Consider the following 22,937-nt stretch of genomic DNA (forward strand, 5'->3'; position numbering starts at 1 on the left):
GGAGTGTTTGCCCAAGTACTCCTAACAGTACTGGGTTGTGAGAGGCTCTGTCGGGTGGGTTGGGGTCAGACTGTAGCCCTTAGGTGTGACTGAGGTTAGGGCTGAGGTGAATGGGATGGGGACAAGGAACATGAGGAGCAGAGCTGGAGGTATCAGATGTGGGGACCAGACTTGGTGTCGAATCCTACCTTGAGATCCACACAAAACTCAAGTATTTTGCTTAAAAGGATACTTCAAGTTAAAAATAAGCTAAACCCCCCCCCCCCCCCCCCCCCCAAAAAAAAGTGAACTATCCCTTTAAATCAAACATTGATGTCAACGGGAGATTAAAACAAGTATTTAAAAAAAATGTAAAAAAATCTGGGATCTCGAAGTTAGGATTTGGCCCCATAGCCCCCTGGTTTAGTCTACTGTACTAAGACTTTACTCCTGTCTCTTTAGCTCCCACTGCTCAGCATCCCCAGTAGCTTGCTGGGGTCCATGCCCTGCTGCTGGGCCATCTTCTGCACGTCAAAGCCCATGTGCATGAGGAACTGGATCACGTTCATCTCCTGGCCCGTGAACTGGTCCCGGATGGTGGGGCAGGTGGGGTTGCAGTGTGGCCAGGGGCAGCTGTCAATCAAATGGACGGGGCAGCCCTTGGGCGGGGCCTTGTTGTTCCGGCTGTTGTCTTGGAGACTGCGGTCCCAGCAGTGCAGGGCTCGGGGAAGGGAGGTGCCTTTGACCTGAACGTCGATCCAGTAACTGTAACAGACCAGCCACAAGAGGGCACTGTTAGATCACGGCGAGTCACAATAAACAGCTAGCTGACACAGAATTATCTCTCTCCAGTTAGAATGGTGTTCAGTAGGGAAAAAGCAGTGAAAGGTGGAGGTACTATTTAGATTTGTCCAATAACAACACAGATTTCCATTTTTTGTTCCAAAATGTTTTTTGTATATGGTGTGCCCTACTGAACGCAACCCAGGTTTGAAGAAAGTTTAAAAACCAAGTGATGAATGTGTCCAATAACAATTTTCAGTTTTCTGTTGTAAAACCTTTATATACGATGTGCCCAACTGAACATGACCCAGGTGGAAGATGAAAGACAGAGAGATTGATACTTACTTCCTTGTGATGACTTCATGTGAGAGGCAAGCTGGAGCAAACATGGCCCTGAAAATGTATGCAAATACATGAGACTTGTTGAACACAGTTGGCAGCATAACCTTGACACACTGTCTGTCTGTCAATCTTTTGCTGTAAGAGTTACTGTACGTTTGTTGTAAGAGTAACTGTAAGTTTGTTGTAAGAGTTGCTGTAAGTTTGCTGTATGAGTTACTGTAAGTTTGCTGTATGAGTTACTGTAAGTTTGTTGTAAGAGTTACTGTAAGTTTGCTGTATGAGTTACTGTAAGTTTGCTGTATGAGTTACTGTAAGTTTGCTGTATGAGTTACTGTAGGTTTGTTGTAAGAGTTACTGTAAGTTTGCTGTATGAGTTACTGTAAGTTTGCTGTAAGAGTTACAGTAAGTTTGCTGTAAGAGTTACTGTAAGTTTGCGAGTAACTGTAAGTTTGCTGTAAGAGTTACTGTAAGTTTGCAGGTGCTTACGGGACATCTTTGAGCGTGTTCCTCAGCTCGATGCCTAGGTTCTGGATGTACCGCCACTGCCCCTCCTGGACGGGCTGACCGGTCAGATGGATGTTGTCCACGGTCAGCTGGGCCTCGTCGAACAACCACTGGACCACAAACACTGGGCCTGTGTGGAGGGAGGTTGTAATGTATGCACAAGTGAACACACACACAAATGCATGCACAGGCTGTCCATAATGAACACACTGACACACAGAGGTATACACAGATATCTGTGCAAATTCACAAATGAATTCATTAACCTTTGCTAGCACTCACTCTTTATGGAGGGGAACACTCTGTAGCCAAAGAAACAGTTCCACTCCTCCCCCAGGTGAACCTGTCTACACCTCTCTGGCACAACGCTGCCCCAGTACCTGGGGAGAAGAGGTCAGAGGTCAACATCGTACAGTGTCAGTTCATATAGGACCTGAAGAATAGGCTACTAAGCCTGCTTCTACACAAGAAGCCCGATCAGATCAGATCTCTAAGGCTGTGTTTACACAAGCATCCCAATCAGATCAGATCTCTAAGGCTGCGTTTACACAAGCATCCCAATCAGATCAGATCTCTAAGGCTGTGTTTACACAAACATCCTGATCAGATCAGATCTCTAAGGCTGCGTTTACACAAGCATCCCAATCAGATCTCTAAGGCTGCGTTTACACAAGCATCCCAATCAGATCAGATCTCTAAGGCTGTGTTTACACAAACATCCCAATCAGATCAGATCTTTTACCAATTATTGAGCTGTCTGTAAATGCAGCCTTAGGCGAGGGGGTTCAATATGTTCAATCCATTTAACAATGAAGCGACACAGTACAGTAGAACTATGGCCTATAGCTTATCCTGGTCAGGCCACTGGGCCATGAGAAACACTCTGGTCCTAACCACTCAGAAAGCAGTTCAGAATAGCTGATCTAGGATCAGTCCTCCCTATCCATATGATCTTATTGAATATGATCTAAAAGTCGGAAAACTGATCATATATCAGCACCCCTAATCTGAGATTTGAGATTGTGAATATGGTCCCAGAGACTGCAGCTATAGTGGTGGAGTGCTCTCTTACTTGATGCCTCTCTTGATGGCCTCCGTGGGGGCACAGCTGATGGTGTCGTGACAGTCAGTAGATCGGTACTGCTTGTTGTCCAGGAACCAGCCCGAGTCAGCCAGACCTCTCACCTGGATCCCAGGGTGCCCCAGCCCCTCCAGCAGCTCAGCTACAGGGTCCACGTTCAGCAGGACCCCCGTCCCCCCCGCACTGTGGGGTAGAGAAGAGACACACAGATAACACACACACAGGCATGGATACACACACCCACACAGGCATAGATACACACACACACAGGCATGGACACACAGACACACACACACACACAGGAATTGATACAAACACACACAGGTACAAACAGACACACTCACTTACTCTAATCTCTAGTGACACATAGTTCCAGTTCATTAAACATATTTACATTACGTTAACACACAGACACACCCACACCAACATGTGGCCCCACCCACCTGCTGCCAGCCAGTAGTAGAACCTTGGCGTTGTCAAGCCCCTTGTTCAGCAGATCCTTCACCACCTCCTGAATGATCAGAGACCCCATGAAGGCGTAGCCACCTGCACACAGACGGCACGCAGACAGACAGTCAGTCACCAACACAATACATTGAGTGCAGAGTGACCAACACAATGCACACAACATACCTACCTGTCCTATGTCTATCATGGATGACTCAATGAAATAACCAATTTCCCTCTAGGAAAATATGTTTTAAGTTAATTGATTGATTGAATGATTTATTCATTTCTTGGTTGGTTGGCTGATCGGTTGCTTGTTTTATTGGTTGCTTTGGTTGATTGATTTGTTGGTTGATTGTTTGATTGATGTATTGGCTGATTGGTTGATTTATTGATTGGGTGTTTGGTTGATTGACCTCCATTAGAAAATGCAAACACACATTAGTATGGCCAATAGTGATGTCTTACTGTGGTCCGTCTTGGCTGAGGCACCACTCCACACATCACTAGAGCAGTAGGGGATGAACCTGGAGAGGAAACACAACATCAGTGTCAGGTCTTCTTACACCTTTATAAAGATCAACTGGACACAGACACACCAAATCCTGGAACTTACACCATGTTGGCATTCCACCAGTGAGGGTTTTCCTCTGGGAGTGGAGACAGGATCCCTGTGCCTACAGAGAGGAACGACACGGCAATAGAGAACAGATTACATTAACCATCAGAAACATCACCATCTTCCTCATAATCACTGCATGAATGATGGTCCTGACAGCACATTGAGAGAGAGAGGCACTTCCCCTCTCACTGTATCAGGCAGACCGTCTCAAAAACACTGATCATTACTACATAGATGTCTGCCTCAATAACACTGGTCATTACTACATAGATGACTGTCTCAATAACACTGGTCATTACTACATAGATGACTGTCTCAATAACACTGATCATTACTACATAGATGACTGTCTCAATAACACTGGTCATTACTACATAGATGACTGTCTCAATAACACTGATCATTACTACATAGATGACTGTCTCAATAACACTGGTCATTACTACATAGATGACTGCCTCAATAACACTGGTCATTACAACAGAGATGACTGACTCAGTAACACTGGTCATTACTACCATAGATGACTGTCTCAATAACACTGGTCATTACTACATAGATGACTGTCTCAATAACACTGGTCATTACAACATAGAGGACTGTCTCAATAACACTGGTCATTACAATATAGAGGACTGTCTCAACAACACTGATCATTACAACATAGATGACTGTCTCAATAACACTGGTTATTACCACATAGAGGACTGCCTCAATAACACTGGTCATTACTACATAGATGACTGACTCAATAACACTGGTCGTTACTACATAGAGGACTGTCTCAATAACACTGGTCATTACAATATAGAGGACTGTCTCAATAACACTGGTCATTACTACATAGATGACTGACTCAATAACACTGGTCATTACAACATAGATGACTGCCTCAATAACACTGGTCATTACAACAGAGATGACTGACTCAGTAACACTGGTCATTACTACCATAGAGGACCGTCTCAATAACACTGATCATTACTACCATAGATGTCTGTCTCAATAACACTGGTCATTACTACATAGAGGACTGTCTCAATAACACTGGTCATTACAATATAGAGGACTGTCTCAATAACACTGGTCATTACTACATAGATGACTGTCTCAATAACACTGGTCATTACAACATAGAGGACTGTCTCAATAACACTGGTCATTACTACATAGATGACTGTCTCAATAACACTGGTCATTACAACATAGAGGACTGTCTCAATAACACTGATCATTACTACATAGATGACTGTCTCAATAACACTGGTCATTACTACATAGATGTCTGTCTCAATAACACTGGTCATTACTACATAGATGTCTGTCTCAATAACACTGGTCATTACTACCATAGAGGACTGTCTCAATAACACTGGTCATTACTACATAGATGACTGACTCAGTAACACTGGTCATTACTACATAGAGGACTGTCTCAATAACACTGGTCATTACAATATAGAGGACTGTCTCAATAACACTGGTCATTACTACATAGATGACTGTCTCAATAACACTGGTCATTACAACATAGAGGACTGTCTCAATAACACTGATCATTACTACATAGATGACTGTCTCAATAACACTGGTCATTACTACATAGATGTCTGTCTCAATAACACTGGTCATTACTACATAGATGTCTGTCTCAATAACACTGGTCATTACTACCATAGAGGACTGTCTCAATAACACTGGTCATTACTACATAGATGACTGTCTCAATAACACTGGTCATTACTACATAGATGTCTGTCTCAATAACACTGGTCATTACTACATAGATGTCTGTCTCAATAACACTGGTCATTACTACATAGATGTCTGTCTCAATAACACTGGTCATTACTACCATAGATGTCTGTCTCAATAACACTGGTCATTACTACATAGAGGACTGTCTCAATAACACTGATCATTACTACCATAGATGTCTGTCTCAATAACACTGGTCATTACTACATAGAGGACTGTCTCAATAACACTGGTCATTACAATATAGAGGACTGTCTCAATAACACTGGTCATTACTACATAGATGACTGTCTCAATAACACTGGTCATTACAACATAGAGGACTGTCTCAATAACACTGATCATTACTACATAGATGACTGTCTCAATAACACTGGTCATTACTACATAGATGTCTGTCTCAATAACACTGGTCATTACTACATAGAGGACTGTCTCAATAACACTGGTCATTACAACATAGATGACGGTCTCAATAACACTGGTCATTACTACATAGATGTCTGTCTCAATAACACTGGTCATTACTACATAGAGGACTGTCTCAATAACACTGGTCATTACTACATAGAGGACTGTCTCAATAACACTGGTCATTACTACATAGATGTCTGTCTCAATAACACTGGTCATTACTACATAGATGTCTGTCTCAATAACACTGGTCATTACTACATAGATGTCTGTCTCAATAACACTGGTCATTACTACATAGATGACTGTCTCAATAACACTGGTCATTACAATATAGAGGACTGTCTCAATAACACTGGTCATTACTATATAGATGACTGTCTCAATAACACTGGTCAATACTATATAGATGACTGTCTCAATAACACTGATCATTACTACATAGAGGACTGTCTCAAAAACACTGGTCATTACTACATAGATGTCTGTCTCAATAACACTGGTCATTACTACATAGAGGACTGTCTCAATAACACTGGTCATTAATACATAGAGGACTGTCTCAATAACACTGGTCATTAATACATAGATGTCTGTCTCAATAACACTGGTCATTACTACATAGATGACTGTCTCAATAACACTGGTCATTACTACATAGAGGACTGTCTCAATAACACTGGTCATTACTACATAGATGTCTGTCTCAATAACACTGGTCATTACTACATAGAGGACTGTCTCAATAACACTGGTCATTACTACATAGATGTCTGTCTCAATAACACTGGTCATTACTACATAGAGGACTGTCTCAATAACACTGGTCATTACTACATAGAGGACTGTCTCAATAACACTGGTCATTACTACATAGAGGACTGCCTCAATAACACTGGTCATTACTACATAGAGGACTGTCTCAATAACACTGGTCATTACTACATAGAGGACTGTCTCAATAACACTGGTCAATACTACATAGATGACTGCCTCAATAACACTGGTCATTACTACATAGATGTCTGTCTCAATAACACTGATCATTACTACATAGATGTCTGTCTCAATAACACTGCTCATTACTACCATAGAGGACTGTCTCAATAACACTGATCATTACTACATAGATGTCTGTCTCAATAACACTGATCATTACTACATAGATGTCTGTCTCAATAACACTGGTTATTACTACATAGAGGACTGTCTCAATAACACTGATCATTACTACATAGATGTCTGTCTCAATAACACTGGTCATTACTACATAGATGTCTGTCTCAATAACACTGGTCATTACTACCATAGATGTCTGTCTCAATAACACTGGTCATTACTACATAGATGTCTGTCTCAATAACACTGGTCATTACTACCATAGAGGACTGCCTCAATAACACTGGTCATTACTACCATAGATGCCTGCCTGAATAACACTGGTCATTACTATATAGATGTCTGTCTCAATAACACTGGTTATTACCACAGATAAATATATTCCTGTGAATTTTATAACTGACATCCAACAGTTTGTCCGTTTGTTCATCGTGTGGATAAGGCCCTGGTCTGTACGTTGTTCATTGTGTGGATAAGGCCCTGGTCTGTACGTTGTTCATTGTGTGGTTACGGCCCTGGTCTGTACGTTGTTCATTGTGTGGTTACGGCCCTGGTCTGTACGTTGTTCATTGTGTGGTTACGGCCCTGGTCTGTACGTTGTTCATTGTGTGGTTACGGCCCTGGTCTGTACGTTGTTCATTGTGTGGTTACGGCCCTGGTCTGTACGTTGTTCATTGTGTGGTTACGGCCCTGGTCTGTACGTTGTTCATTGTGTGGTTACGGCCCTGGTCTGTACGTTGTTCATTGTGTGGTTACGGCCCTGGTCTGTACGTTGTTCATTGTGTGGTTACGGCCCTGGTCTGTACGTTGTTCATTGTGTGGTTACGGCCCTGGTCTGTACGTTGTTCATTGTGTGGTTACGGCCCTGGTCTGTACGTTGTTCATTGTGTGGTTACGGCCCTGGTCTGTACGTTGTTCATTGTGTGGGTGCAGAGCCAGAACAGACAGCACTACAGCCCATAGCCATTTTCGGTCTATAACATGTGGTGGGGCTCAGTTGGTCGGAGCATGGCACTAGCAACAAAAGAGTGTGTGCACTTACCATACAGTAGGTTGCTTTAGATAAGTGTCTGATATTTTCTGTAACAGACTAAAAATCATTTTCAAAGGAGAATCTCTATAGATAATGCCTCTTAGTCCAGATGGGTATACTACGAAGCAAGTTTGAGGAGTTAGAGAAGGTACCTTTGGTCAACTCTGAGTTAAACTTGGTTTAACTGGTCGTACAAATGTGGCTCACCTTTTAGCCAGGTACATTTTTATGGCACCCAATCCTTCAGAAATAACCTGCACCATGGCAGGCTAACTCACAGCTAACTTAACTCCACTGACTGAAATGTTTATAAAGCTAACTTAACTCCACTGACATATCAGTTAAGAACAAATTGTTATTTTCAACAACGGCCTAGAAACAGTAGGTTAACTATCTTGTTCAGGGACAGAATGGCAGATTTTTACCTTGTCAGCTCGGGGATTCAATCTTGCAACCTTTCGGTTACTAGTCCAACGCTCTAACCACTAGGCTACCCTGCCGCCCTGCCAAATGACTGAGCCAACAGTTGAGGACTGATTAAATCGTAATAACATAAAGACGACATTAACGATACGTAATAACACAAAGATGACATTAACGATACGTAATAACATAAAGACGACATTAACGATACGTAATAACATAAAGACGACATTAACGATACGCAATAACATAAATACGACATTAACGATACGCAATAACATAAAGACGACATTAACGATACGCAATAACATAAAGACGACATTAACGATACGTAATAACATAAAGACGACATTAACGATACGTAATAACATAAAGACGACATTAACGATACGTAATAACATAAAGACGACATTAACGATACGCAATAACATAAACATGACATTAACGATACGTAATAACACAAAGACGACATTAACGATACGTAATAACACAAAGACGACATTAACGATACGTAATAACACAAAGACGACATTAACGATACGTAATAACATAAATATGACATTAATGATACGTAATAACATAAAGACGACATTAACGATACGTAATAACATAAAGATGACATTAACAATACGTAATAACATAAAGACGACATTAACGATACGTAATAACATAAAGACGACATTAACGATACGTAATAACATAAAGACGACATTAACGATACGTAATAACATAAACATGACATTAACGATATGTAATAACATAAAGACGACATTAACGATACGTAATAACATAAAGACGACATTAACGATACGTAATAACATAAAGACAACATTAACGATACGTAATAACATAAAGACGACATTAACGATACGTAATAACACAAAGACGACATTAACGATACGTAATAACACAAAGACGACATTAACGATACGTAATAACATAAAGACGACATTAACGATACGTAATAACATAAAGATAACATTAACGATACGTAATAACATAAAGATAACATTAACGATACGTAATAACATAAAGATGACATTAACAATACGTAATAACATAAAGACAACATTAACGATACGTAATAACATAAAGACGACATTAACGATACGTAATAACATAAAGATAACATTAACGATACGTAATAACATAAAGACGACATTAACGATACGTAATAACATAAAGACAACATTAACGATACGTAATAACATAAAGACGACATTAACGATACGTAATAACATAAAGATAACATTAACGATACGTAATAACATAAAGACGACATTAACGATACGTAATAACATAAAGATAACATTAACGATACGTAATAACATAAAGATAACATTAACGATACGTAATAACATAAAGATGACACTAACGATACGTAATAACATAGACGACATTAACAATACGTAATAACATAAAGTTCAGTTCAGGACAGTTCAGGACAAGGCTTAATTTGTGCCTTAGAGTAGTAGTGGTGGGGGGTTGGTGAACGGTAACAGCCAGACAGACACAGGCGGGTAATGTAGGCAGAGATTCTGACCTGTTTTGGTTTGAGGCCACTTGGACGAGCTCATCAGTCTCCTCATGGTGTCATATCGGCTGTCACAGTTCTCTTTGTTGAAGCAGTACCAGCCGCCCTCCAAGAATATCAACCACCGTCTGCTCCCTCTGGACTCTTTCATGTAGTACCTAGAACGGAAAGAAAAACATAATATTTTATAAACACAAACAAACAAACCATGGACAAGAGTCATGTATCCTCACACGAAACACTCAAGTTGCCCTCACCGTCTCCTGGCATCAGTGACTGTGCCAAACGGAATAAAACCTGACCTCATGTACATATTATGTAAACAAAGAATACAAAACATTTTGTTATTTTGAAGACCTTCATCTCTGTTAACAAAAATAAGCTAAAACTACTTCCCCCAGAGTTGAACTCACCTAAACAATGTTTGAGTGCTGGTTACACAGAGCCATGATGTGGACACACACACACACACACACACACACACACACACACACACACACACACACACACACACAATCCTACCATGTGATAGGAGCTCATCCAGGTTCCTCCACCCTCAGTATTGAGAAAGAGAAGACTAGTGTGCTTCCCAAATGGAACCCTATTCCCTTATTAATGCACTACTTTAGGCCTGTCAGAGCCCTGTGGTCCACTATATAGGAAATTAGATGACATTTTGGAAGCACTCTAGGTGTTACCAGTGCCCTAGCGGCCCGTGGCTGGCAACAGTGATAAGGAAGTGCAGTACCATCATATTCCCTGTTACTACTCTGCTGAAGTCACCGTTCTTTAACAGTGGTCTCATACATAGGCCCTCCATCTCAGGCTGGATAAAATCTCCACTACCCTCAGTGCCGGCCATGCAGAAATGAAAAACAGAGAGGAGATGACGTGCTCCCTGCAGCCTGCAGCAGCCAGGGATGAAAACCATGGTGAGGTCTGTGCAAACACACACACACACAGACAGACAGACACATCTCTGTTGCCCAGGACCCACATTCACTACATCCACCCAGAGGAATGCTTCCTTTGATGCGTCACAGGAAGTCCGAGCCTACAACACTATTCTACAGTGGATTATACAGCACGACCTGAACCACCATCTGAACAGAGATCAAACACAGAGATCGATGTCTGAACCAAAACAATTAAAACAACTAACACCCTTGTCTTTCTTGGTACTGACACTCACACTGTCTCTTCTCACCAGCACTGATTCTGCTGATAGCTGCTTTATTGAGGAGAGGTTGTCCTTATTATTACTGTGATAGGAGGTTGTCTCACCATCTTAAGATGAATGAACTTACTGTAAGTCGCTCTGCATAAGAGCGTCTGCTAAATGACTGAAATGTGAATGTGGCTGAAATGTAAATGTGGCTGAAATGTAAATGTAGCTGAAATGTAAATGTAGCTGAAGTGTAAATGTAGCTGAAATGTAAATGTAGCTGAAATGTAAATGTAGCTGAAATGTAAATGACAGCTGAAGTGTAAATGTAGCTGAAGTGTAAATGTAGCTGAAGTGTAAATGACAGCTTAAATGTAAATGTAGCTGAAATGTAAATGTAGCTGAAATGTAAATGTGGCTGAAATGTGAATGTAGCTGAAATGTAAATGTAGCTGAAATGTAAATGTAGCTGAAATGTAAATGTAGCTGAAATGTAAATGTAGCTGAAATGTAAATGTGGCTGAAATGTAAATGTAGCTGAAATGTAAATGTAGCTGAAATGTAAATGCGGCTGAAATATAAATGTTACTAAAATGTAAATGTTTTCCTATTCAATTCTATGGATCTGAACCTGATCAAAACTGGGTCCGATGTTTTCGTTTCAGGTTGTCCTTTTCAGCACAGGTCCAGCAACTACGGTGGGCAGTTAGTTACTGCTTGGTTTGGCTGAACTTAGCTCAGTAGTGTAGGAAATATTCACTCTGAAGAGTTTTTCAATCTGGATGCATGAGTCATTCACTTCAGGAGATCTGTTCATCCTCTGCCCACAAGAGGGCAATGCTATAATTAATCCCCATAGTCTCACAACCGTGAAGTGCAGAATCATCAATTCACTGCAATTGTCTACAGTCTACAGTTCTGTCAAGGCATTTTAATACAATGCAACAGCATGCTAACAGATACCCATGGACTTCCAGTCATAGTGCTAACGTTAGTTAGCCTTGGTGTGCAAATCTACCTCTTTAACTTCCTTCATACTGGAAACAGACATAAACAATTATTCATCTGACTCTGGGGAAGTAGATAAAGGGCCTCATTGCCAAAATCCCAAAGTATCCCTTTAACTTTCTGTCACCCAACAACATTTCTACCATTTCACAAGATCAGACTAGCAGACACTACAAAAGACCATTAGAAGGAGGCATGATTCTCACAATGTTTCTGTGATGGCGAGGCTTTAGCTCAGAGGGCTAACACAGACGTGTAGCACCCAGGAGGCATGGATTCAAACCCAGTCGGCCATACAAGCAGGCATGATGCTATTCTATTCCCTATTTGCTCCTGCGATGTTCAGAGATTGTTATTTCAGCAACAGACATGTTAGCCTGCTGAGCTAAAGTCTAGCTTCTAAGGGAGCTTTGTCAGGCAGCTAGAGGGAACAGCGGTATCTGAACGCTCCTCTTTACCGACGACGATGCGGCTGCAGCTGAGACAGACGGCTTCTCGGACCGGAAACTCTGGCGGCTGCAAAGCATATCTCATCATTGGGGCTCCCGAGTGGCACGGCGGTCTAAGGCACTGCATCTCAGGGCTGGAGGCGTCACTACAGACCCTGGTTTGATTCCAGGCTGTATGACAACCGGCCGTGATTGGGAGTCCCATAGGGCGGCACACAATTGGCCCAGCATCGTCCGGGTTAAGGTTTGGCTGGGGTAGGCCGTCATTGTAAATAATAATTTCTTCTTAACTGACTTGCCTCGTTAAATCACATAAAAATAACAACTAAAATCACAGGGAGGACTGCCAGAGCAGGCTGAGTGGTGTGGTGTTGATCAGGCTGAGTGGTGTGGTGTTGAGCAGGCTGAGTGGTGTGGTGTTGAGCAGTCTGAGTGGTGTGGTGTTGAGCAGGCTGAGTGGTGTGGTGTTGAGCAGGCTGAGTGGTGTGGTGTTGAGCAGTCTGAGTGGTGTGGTGTTGAGCAGGCTAAGTGGTGTGGTGTTTGCCAAGACACTGACTCACACTCTCGTCCTCAGGAATAATCTTTCATGACATGTTCAACTCATGACATAATAAACTAAGATTAAGCTTAGAATACCCAATTGTACGCTACATTTGGAGGGTACCAGTAGCATGGAGCAGACCACACTAGCACTGCAACATCTATGGAGGTGACCAGTAGTACGGGGCAGACCACACTATCACTGCAACATCTATGGAGGTGACCAGTAGTACGGGGCAGACCACACTATCACTGCAACATCTATGGAGGTGACCAGTAGTACGGGGCAGAACACACTATCACTGCAACATCTATGGAGGTGACCAGTAGTACGGGGCAGAACACACTATCACTGCAACATCTATGGAGGTTACCAGTAGTACGGGGCAGACCACACTATCACTGCAACATCTATGGAGGTGACCAGTAGTACGGGGCAGACCACACTATCACTGCAACATCTATGGAGGTGACCAGTAGCACGGGGCAGAACACACTATCACTGCAACATCTATGGAGGTTACCAGTAGTACGGGGCAGACCACACTATCACTGCAACATCTATGGAGGTGACCAGTAGTACGGGGCAGAACACACTATCACTGCAACATCTATGGAGGTTACCAGTAGTACAGGGCAGACCACACTATCACTGCAACATCTATGGAGGTGACCAGTAGTACGGGGCAGACCACACTATCACTGCAACATCTATGGAGGTGACCAGTAGTACAGGGCAGAACACACTATCACTGCAACATCTATGGAGGTGACCAGTAGTACGGGGCAGAACACACTATCACTGCAACATCTATGGAGGTTACCAGTAGTACGGGGCAGACCACACTATCACTGCAACATCTATGGAGGTGACCAGTAGTACGGGGCAGACCACACTATCACTGCAACATCTATGGAGGTTACCAGTAGTACGGGGCAGAACACACTATCACTGCAACATCTATGGAGGTTACCAGTAGTACGGGGCAGACCACACTATCACTGCAACATCTATGGAGGTGACCAGTAGTACGGGGCAGACCACACTATCACTGCAACATCTATGGAGGTGACCAGTAGTACGGGGCAGACCACACTATCACTGCAACATCTATGGAGGTTACCAGTAGTACGGGGCAGAACACACTATCACTGCAACATCTATGGAGGTTACCAGTAGTACGGGGCAGACCACACTATCACTGCAACATCTATGGAGGTGACCAGTAGTACGGGGCAGACCACACTATCACTGCAACATCTATGGAGGTTACCAGTAGCATGGAGCAGACCACACTATCACTGCAACATCTATGGAGGTTACCAGTAGTACGGGGCAGACCACACTATCACTGCAACATCTATGGAGGTTACCAGTAGCACGGGGCAGACCACACTATCACTGCAACATCTATGGAGGTGACCAGTAGCATGGAGCAGACCACACTATCACTGCAACATCTATGGAGGTGACCAGTAGTACAGGGCAGAACACACTATCACTGCAACATCTATGGAGGTGACCAGTAGCATGGAGCAGACCACACTATCACTGCAACATCTATGGAGGTGACCAGTAGTACGGAGCAGACCACACTATCACTGCAACATCTATGGAGGTGACCAGTAGTACGGGGCAGACCACACTATCACTGCAACATCTATGGAGGTGACCAGTAGTACGGGGCAGACCACACTATCACTGCAACATCTATGGAGGTTACCAGTAGCACGGGGCAGACCACACTATCACTGCAACATCTATGGAGGTGACCAGTAGTACGGGGCAGACCACACTATCACTGCAACATCTATGGAGGTGACCAGTAGTACAGGGCAGACCACACTATCACTGCAACATCTATGGAGGTGACCAGTAGTACGGGGCAGACCACACTATCACTGCAACATCTATGGATGGTACCAGTAGTACGGGGCAGACCACACTATCACTGCAACATCTATGGAGGTGACCAGTAGTACGGGGCAGACCACACTATCACTGCAACATCTATGGAGGTGACCAGTAGTACGGGGCAGACCACACTATCACTGCAACATCTATGGAGGTGACCAGTAGCACGGGGCAGAACACACTATCACTGCAACATCTATAGAGGTGACCAGTAGTACGTTGCACTGTAACATCTACCAGGGCAGACACACCACCAACTAACATCTACCAGGACAGAAACACAACTAACTAACATCTACCAGGGCAGACACACCACTAACTAACATCTACCAGGACAGAAACACCACTAACTAACATCTACCAGGACAGACACACCACTAACTAACATCTACCAGGACAGACACAACACTAACTAACATCTACCAGGACAGACACACCACTAACTAACATCTACCAGGACAGTTACACCACTAACTAACTAACATCTACCAGGGCAGAACCACCACTAACTAACATCTACCAGGGCAGACACACCACCAACTAACATCTACCAGGACAGAAACACCACTAACTAACATCTACCAGGGCAGACACACCACTAACTAACATCTACCAGGACAGAAACACCACTAACTAACATCTACCAGGACAGACACACCACTAACTAACATCTACCAGGACAGACACAACACTAACTAACATCTCCCAGGACAGACACACCACTAACTAACATCTACCAGGACAGTCACACCACTAACTAACTAACATCTACCAGGGCAGAACCACCACTAACTAACATCTACCAGGGCAGACACACCACTAACTAACATCTACCAGGACAGAAACACCACTAACTAACATCTACCAGGGCAGACACACCACTACCTAACATCTACCAGGACAGACACACCACTAACTAACATCTACCAGGACAGTCACACCACTAACTAACTAACATCTACCAGGGCAGAACCAGTGAGGGGAAGAGTGAACAAACGAGGGGCAGAGTGAACCAGGGAAGGGCAGGGTGAACCAGGGAAGGGCAGGGTGAACCAGGGAGGGGCAGGGTGAGCCATGGAGGGACAGGTTGAACCAGGAAGGGGCAGGGTGAGCCATGGAGGGACAGGTAGAACCAGGAAGGGGCAGGGTGAGCCATGGATAGGAAAGGTGAACCAGGGTGGGACAGGGTGAGCCAGGGATGGGAAAGTTGAACCAGGGAGGAGCAGGGGGAACCAGGGAGGAGCAGGGTGAACCAGGGGAGACAGGGTGAACCAGGAAGGGACAGAGGGAACCAGGGAGGGACAGGATGAACCAGGGAGGGTCAGAGTGAACCAGGGAGGGACAGAGGGAACCAGGGAGGGACAGGGTGAACCAGGGAGGGACAGAGTGAACCAGGGAGGGACAGAGGGAACCAGGGAGGGACAGATGGAACCAGGGAGGGACAGGGTGAACCAGGGAGGGACAGGGTGAACCAGGGAGGGACAGAGGGAACCAGGGAGGGACAGAGTGAACAAGGGAGGGACAGAGTGAACCAGAGAGGGACAGGGTGAACCAGGGAGGGACAGGGTGAACCAGGGAGGGACAGGGTGAACCAGGGAGGGACAGAGGGAACCAGGGAGGGACAGAGGGAACCAGGGAGGGACAGAGTGAACCAGAGAGGGACAGGGTGAACCAGGGAGGGACAGGGTGAACCAGAGAGGGACAGGGTGAACCAGGGAGGGACAGAGTGAACTAGGGAGGGACAGGGTGAACCAGGGAGGGACAGAGTGAACCAGGGAGGGACAGGGTGAACTAGGGAGGGACAGGGTGAACCAGGGAGGGACAGAGTGAACCAGGGAGGGACAGGGTGAACCAGAGAGGGACAGGGTGAACCAGGGGGGGACAGGGTGAACCAGAGAGGGACAGGGTGAACCAGGGAGGGACAGGGTGAACTAGGGAGAGACAGGGTGAACCAGGGAGGGACAGAGTGAACCAGGGAGGGACAGGGTGAACCAGGGAGGGACAGAGGGAACCAGGGAGGGACAGAGGGAACCAGGGAGGGACAGAGGGAACCAGGGAGGGACAAAGGGAACCAGGGAGGGACAGAGGGAACCAGGGAGGGACAGGGGGAACCAGGGAGGGACAGGGTGAACCAAGGATGGACAGGAACTGGCTGGGAGGAATTAGTGTTAGAATCCGGTTATTTATAGACACAAAGGTGACTATTACAGAGACGACATCTGCCAACCTCTGGCCTGCTGGCCAGATCTAAAAGCCTCTGTGTCCTCACTCACACTGCGATCCTAAAGAGCTAAGAGCTTTACGGGCTGGATGGGCCCCTCTCTATGTGCCTGTCCCAAATGGAACCCTATTCCCTATGTGGTGCACTACTGTTGACGAGGGGCCATTGGGAATAGGGGACATATATGGAATAGGATGCCATTTGGGATGGAGGATATGAGACACTCAGGTTGAATTATTTCGATGGATTTATACAGGATGCTAAATCCAGTGAGAGACATCTACATCCTCCATCCAGTCACACACTGACATTAAAGACCCGTGTAAAACACTGTACTGTAGCCTACTGCCCAGCGATATGTCCAAGTCATAACACATTTCATGTGTTTTGTCTGTTGGGTATAAGCACAACAATCTGATATTACGAGACATACTGTACTAGACATGCAGACTTGCATCATGCTAGTGCTCCATAGCAGTGTATTACACTCTGACCTTATTACATGGATCCCTCATCATTGCAGTGGGTTAGAATAGCATTCACCTCCCAATAGAGCATCTACAGGCATGCTCGCTATAAAACAAATATAGGTGATAGGGATTAGAAAGTAGGGTATGGAACATCGAGTGTATGGGGAATAGAATGTAGGGTATGGAACATCAAACATACGGGGATTAGAATGTAGGGTATGGAACATTGAGAGTACGGGGATTAGAATGTAGGGTATGGAACATCGAGAGTACAGGGATTAGAATGTAGGGTATGGAACATCGAGAGTACAGGGATTAGAATGTAGGGTATGGAACATTGAGAGTACAGGGATTAGAATGAAGGGTATGGAACATCGAGAGTACAGGGATTAGAATGTAGGGTATGGAACATCGCGAGTACGGGGATTACAAAGTAGGGTATGGAACATCGAGAGCACGGGGATTAGAATGTAGGGTAGGAAACATCGAGAGTACGGGGATTAGAATGTAGGGTATGGAACATCGAGAGTACAGAGATTAGAATGTAGGGTATGGAACATCGAGAGTACAGGGATTAGAATGTAGGGTATGGGGCATCGAGAGCACAGGGATTAGAATGTAGGGTATGGCACATTGAGAGTACGGGGATTAGAATGTAGGGTATGAAACATCGAGAGTACAGGGATTAGAATGTAGGGTATGGAACATCGAGAGTACAGGGATTAGAATGAAGGGTATGGAACATCGAGAGCACAGGGATTAGAATGTAGGGTATGGAACATCGAGAGTTCAGGGATTAGAATATAGGGTATGGAACATTGAGAGTACGGGGATTAGAATGTAGGGTATGGAACATCGAGAGTACAGGGATTAGAATGTAGGGTATGGAACATTGAGAGTACGGGGATTAGAATGTAGGGTATGGAACATCGAGAGTACAGGGATTAGAACGTAAGGTATGGAACATCGAGAGTACGGGGATTAGAATGTAGGGTATGGAACATTGAGAGTCGGGGATTAGAATGTAGGGTATGAAACATCGAGAGTACAGAGATTAGAATGTAGGGTATGGAACATTGAGAGTACGGGGATTAGAATGTAGGGTATGGAACATCGAGAGTACAGGGATTAGAATGTAGGGTATGGAACATCGAGAGTACAGGGATTAGAATGTAGGGTATGACACATTGAGAGTACGGGGATTAGAATGTAGGGTATGGAACATTGAGAGTACAGGGATTAGAATGTAGGGTATGGAACATCGAGAGTACGGGGATTAGAATGTAGGGTATGGAACATTGAGAGTACAGGGATTAGAATGTAGGATATGGAACATCGAGAGTACAGGGATTAGAATGTAGGGTATGGAACATTGAGAGTACGGGGATTAGAATGTAGGGTATGGAACATTGAGGGTATGGGGAATAGAATGTAGGGTATGGAACATCAAACATACGGGGATTAGAATGTAGGGTATGGAACATTGAGAGCACGGGGATTAGAATGTAGGGTATGGAACATCGAGAGTACAGGGATTAGAATTTAGGGTATGGAACATCGAGAGTACAGGGATTAGAATGTAGGGTATGGAACATCGAGAGTACAGGGATTAGAATTTAGGGTATGGAACATCGAGAGTACAGGGATTAGAATGTAGGGTATGGAACATCAAGAATACGGGGATTAGAAATTAGGGTATGGCACATTGACAGTAAAAACAAACAGAAATATAGTATTCAATAGATACTGTATGTATTAGCCTTTCAATGACTTGATGTATACTACACTATACCATATTGACCAATGACTAGATGTATACTATACCATATTAATCTATGACTAGATGTATACTATACCATATTAACCAATTACACTGGATCTGTCTGGCAAAAAAATATATTTTCCTTCGTACATGTGTATAGTATATTAAACTACACAAGCCACACAATCCAACATAAAAGCAGTTACTTTTGCTACGATTTGGAGGCTCTAACCCAATGCAACCTGTTGAGCAGTGTCTCTGCATGCACTGTGCCATTGAGTTCAGCATTTGGTTTAACCATGTCTATGCCCTCTGGTTGTCTTTGTTGTAATAACAGACACAGTTAAATATCCAAATGCTTTTAGTTCCCCTGCTTACCCCTCATTAATGGAAAACAAACATGAGAGAGAGAGAGAGAGAGAGAGAGAGAGAGAGACAGACAGACAGAGAGAGAGAGAAACAGAGAGAGACAGAGAGATAGACAGAGAGAGAGAGAGAGAGAGAGAGAGAGAGAGAGAGAGAGAGAGAGAGAGAGAGAGAGAGAGAGAATATATATTTTAGAATTCTATTTTAGAAATGCTACCATACTGAGGCTAATGAGCAACACAATGGCTGTGTTTATCTATGCAGAAAATAGGTGTCAATCTCACAACCATATTATTGGTGAATAACAGTTTATAAATATTAGCCTATATTCCTTCATGGAAAAATGTATATGTAATTTTGACATTGGTTTGGATGAACATAAAAACAATATAAAGATCAATATAATATTTTCCATTAAAATTGGGATTGAATTTATATGAATATGTATGTTTTCCAATATTATCTTCATTTAAAAAATACAATGTACATAAAAAAACCTCTATACACATTTTGGTGCGTCGCGCACACGTAAAAATAATGGACCAATTCGATTTGCATTGCTTGTAGAGGGATCCCAAATGTGGAAAATATATCAATCTTGATCACTTCTGCATCATGAGATTAAGATGCCCGCAGGAATCAAGCACTATGCGCATTATGCACGTGCCAGGCCAGGCCGCAAATATTCGCTGAAAAGCTGCCATTACGCACAGCAGCTGTATTGGACATCTGTATAACACACGTTTCCATGTTCCTTTTTCTGATCCTATAATCTAAAGTAGATATCTCAATCACAAAAAAATATATATTTAAACTTAAAGATAAGCAAAATCCAATGGGCAATCATGTTCGGACTGTGCGTTCAACATGCTAGATTTCTGGAAACCTCGACTGTACGAAAGAAAAAAAGTCACGCATCAGATGAGAAGAGAATACAATACCCTGCTGGAGTTCCATCGTTGCACGTGACTGAAGTATTTTCCAAAAAGTGCAGCTTCATATCATAGTCGAGCTTCTGCGCCGAACACGGGTAGAGGGACTGCGCCAGGTTCTTCACCTGCGTCATGAAGTTGTCCATGTTCTCTTCGACGGCGGTGAAATCCAAAGGGAAACTCTCCGTGGTGTCACCCCGGTCCCGGTATGTGGGAGAAGGCGGTGTCCGTCGTGGTTGCGGGTTGCGACCACCTCGGAATCTTCTTGCGGCAAAAACTCCGGACTGCATAAACACCAGCAGCAAAAGCCAGGAAATCAATCTCATTGCCGTCATCTTTTCCGCGAGCCACCTGCAGTTTAGGTCTTCCTTTGATGGTTTCCGAGTTTAAGGTTTTCCTTCGGAAGAATTATTGCTGTTTGGAGATTGGATTGGAAAAAGAAGCAGAGAATTACGCACGGTTCGAACTGTTGCACTGCTATTCTCCGACCTAGGCTAACTGTTTTGTATCAGATGATCAAGGAAAATACTTTTTAAATGCATTTATTAAAAACAATTAAGTTGCTTCTATGGGTCGATGTGAACAATGTCTAAAATAGAAGCAATAGTTTCCTAGATGATCTTAATCGAAGCCGTAAAACTGTTCTGTTCTCAAACCACTACCGCACTGTCACTGCTATTGAACCAAGTTTAGGGTTTGAGTTAAATGACAATACTCATCACATGCTCTGGAATTTTATTCAAACTTTCCCCCCTTCTCTCACCCGTCATCCAATCAGAGAGGAGGGCAGGACTCTGGGCTGGGCATGATCAAGCGTAGCAGACTTCCCCCCTTTTAATTTATTGAGGGGGAAAACATGTCCGTGCTTTGGCTCTTTTGATCCGCGATGTTTCATTTGATGTGGTGTTTTTTTATTTACTTTGAAATGCCTGTTTCCCATTCCACACACATTTATAGAGTAAGAATAAGCCCCTTGTTACACACTAGCCTAAAACTCAAGAGGGGAAAAATACACAACACAAAATCTAACTCTGGCCGGAGATTAACAACCCAGTAGCAAACTGTACATGTTAGACATAGATGTAACATGTTTTACACTTTGATTAAAATGAAATCGAAATGATTCGTCTATTATTAGTAGTATTATTATTAATTATTATTAATAATCGTTTTTACCATGTCTCTTATTGAATTGTTGAATAGCTCTGTACATTTATTATGAATTAATGCACGGATACGGTCTTTGATCTCACATACTTTTTCTCTGAAAGCAATACTAACTTCACGCATTCTTTAATTTCCTCAAAGGTTATTACTGTGGTGGATATCTTTTACAGATTTCTATATACCGACTTCCTCTTAATTCATTTTTAATATACTGAAATGGTGCCCACAGGTGTTTCATGTTGCGAGTTGAAAGCCTTCCTGTGATGTATTGTGGCGCGCGCGGACACCTCTAGAGCGCAGGCAGTGCGTAAAGTAGACTAGCGCAGAAGCTATATGAGTTGCCATTTCTGTGAATGATGAAGTGACACAAAATCTCACGCTAGTCGCAGTTTACTCCTAAACAACTTCTTATGCCATAGCCTTCTTCGCTATCAATTGAACGCAGAAGACGTTTTCATTACTTCAATTGCTCCTATTTAGCTATAATAACTGTCATGTCATGATATCATTTTAGAAAAGGCTATTATTATATTATTCTAAGAATATGTGGCATGATTTCATTTTAACGACTAAATATCCTTGCTCAAGCTATCTATCGTTTAAAATCTTCAGCTTTTACATGTGTTGTTTATAAATGCTAATTTCGATTAGATTTCAAAATAATTCAACATTACCTAGGTGTGCGGGAGCCTTTATTCCTAATGAACGACACTTTCAATATGTTGGCTTTAGGGCAACTCTAAGCATGTTGTGTTTATCTGCGAGAGTGGACGCGGACCCTTTTTTTTTATCTACAAAAGCCCCCTAAAGATCAAAGCAGCCATCACTCTCTTTCTCTCCCCTCTATCCCTCCTTCTTTCCCTCCCTTCGCAGCCCTGTCAGAACCCTTGCTCGACTGTATAT

At 43.3% G+C, this 22,937-nt stretch overlaps 1 protein-coding gene across 1 annotated transcript; it reads right to left on the reverse strand.

Moving 5' to 3' along the window:
- Positions 1 to 268: 268 nt before the first annotated feature.
- Positions 269 to 21,567, reverse strand: LOC110487059 (palmitoleoyl-protein carboxylesterase notum1a). Its single transcript, XM_036941821.1, has 10 exons — positions 20,877 to 21,567; positions 10,049 to 10,197; positions 3,753 to 3,813; positions 3,605 to 3,663; positions 3,133 to 3,235; positions 2,681 to 2,872; positions 1,891 to 1,988; positions 1,591 to 1,738; positions 1,108 to 1,155; positions 269 to 744 (listed from the first exon to the last, which is right to left on the reverse strand). Exons 1-10 carry the CDS (start codon positions 21,200 to 21,202, stop codon positions 438 to 440), a joined length of 1,491 nt encoding a protein of 496 aa, XP_036797716.1. The 5' UTR covers positions 21,203 to 21,567; the 3' UTR covers positions 269 to 437.
- Between the last annotated feature and the right edge of the window lie 1,370 nt (positions 21,568 to 22,937).

The sequence above is a fragment of the Oncorhynchus mykiss genome, chromosome 13, assembly GCF_013265735.2.
Source record: "Oncorhynchus mykiss isolate Arlee chromosome 13, USDA_OmykA_1.1, whole genome shotgun sequence".
NCBI lineage: Eukaryota > Metazoa > Chordata > Actinopteri > Salmoniformes > Salmonidae > Oncorhynchus > Oncorhynchus mykiss.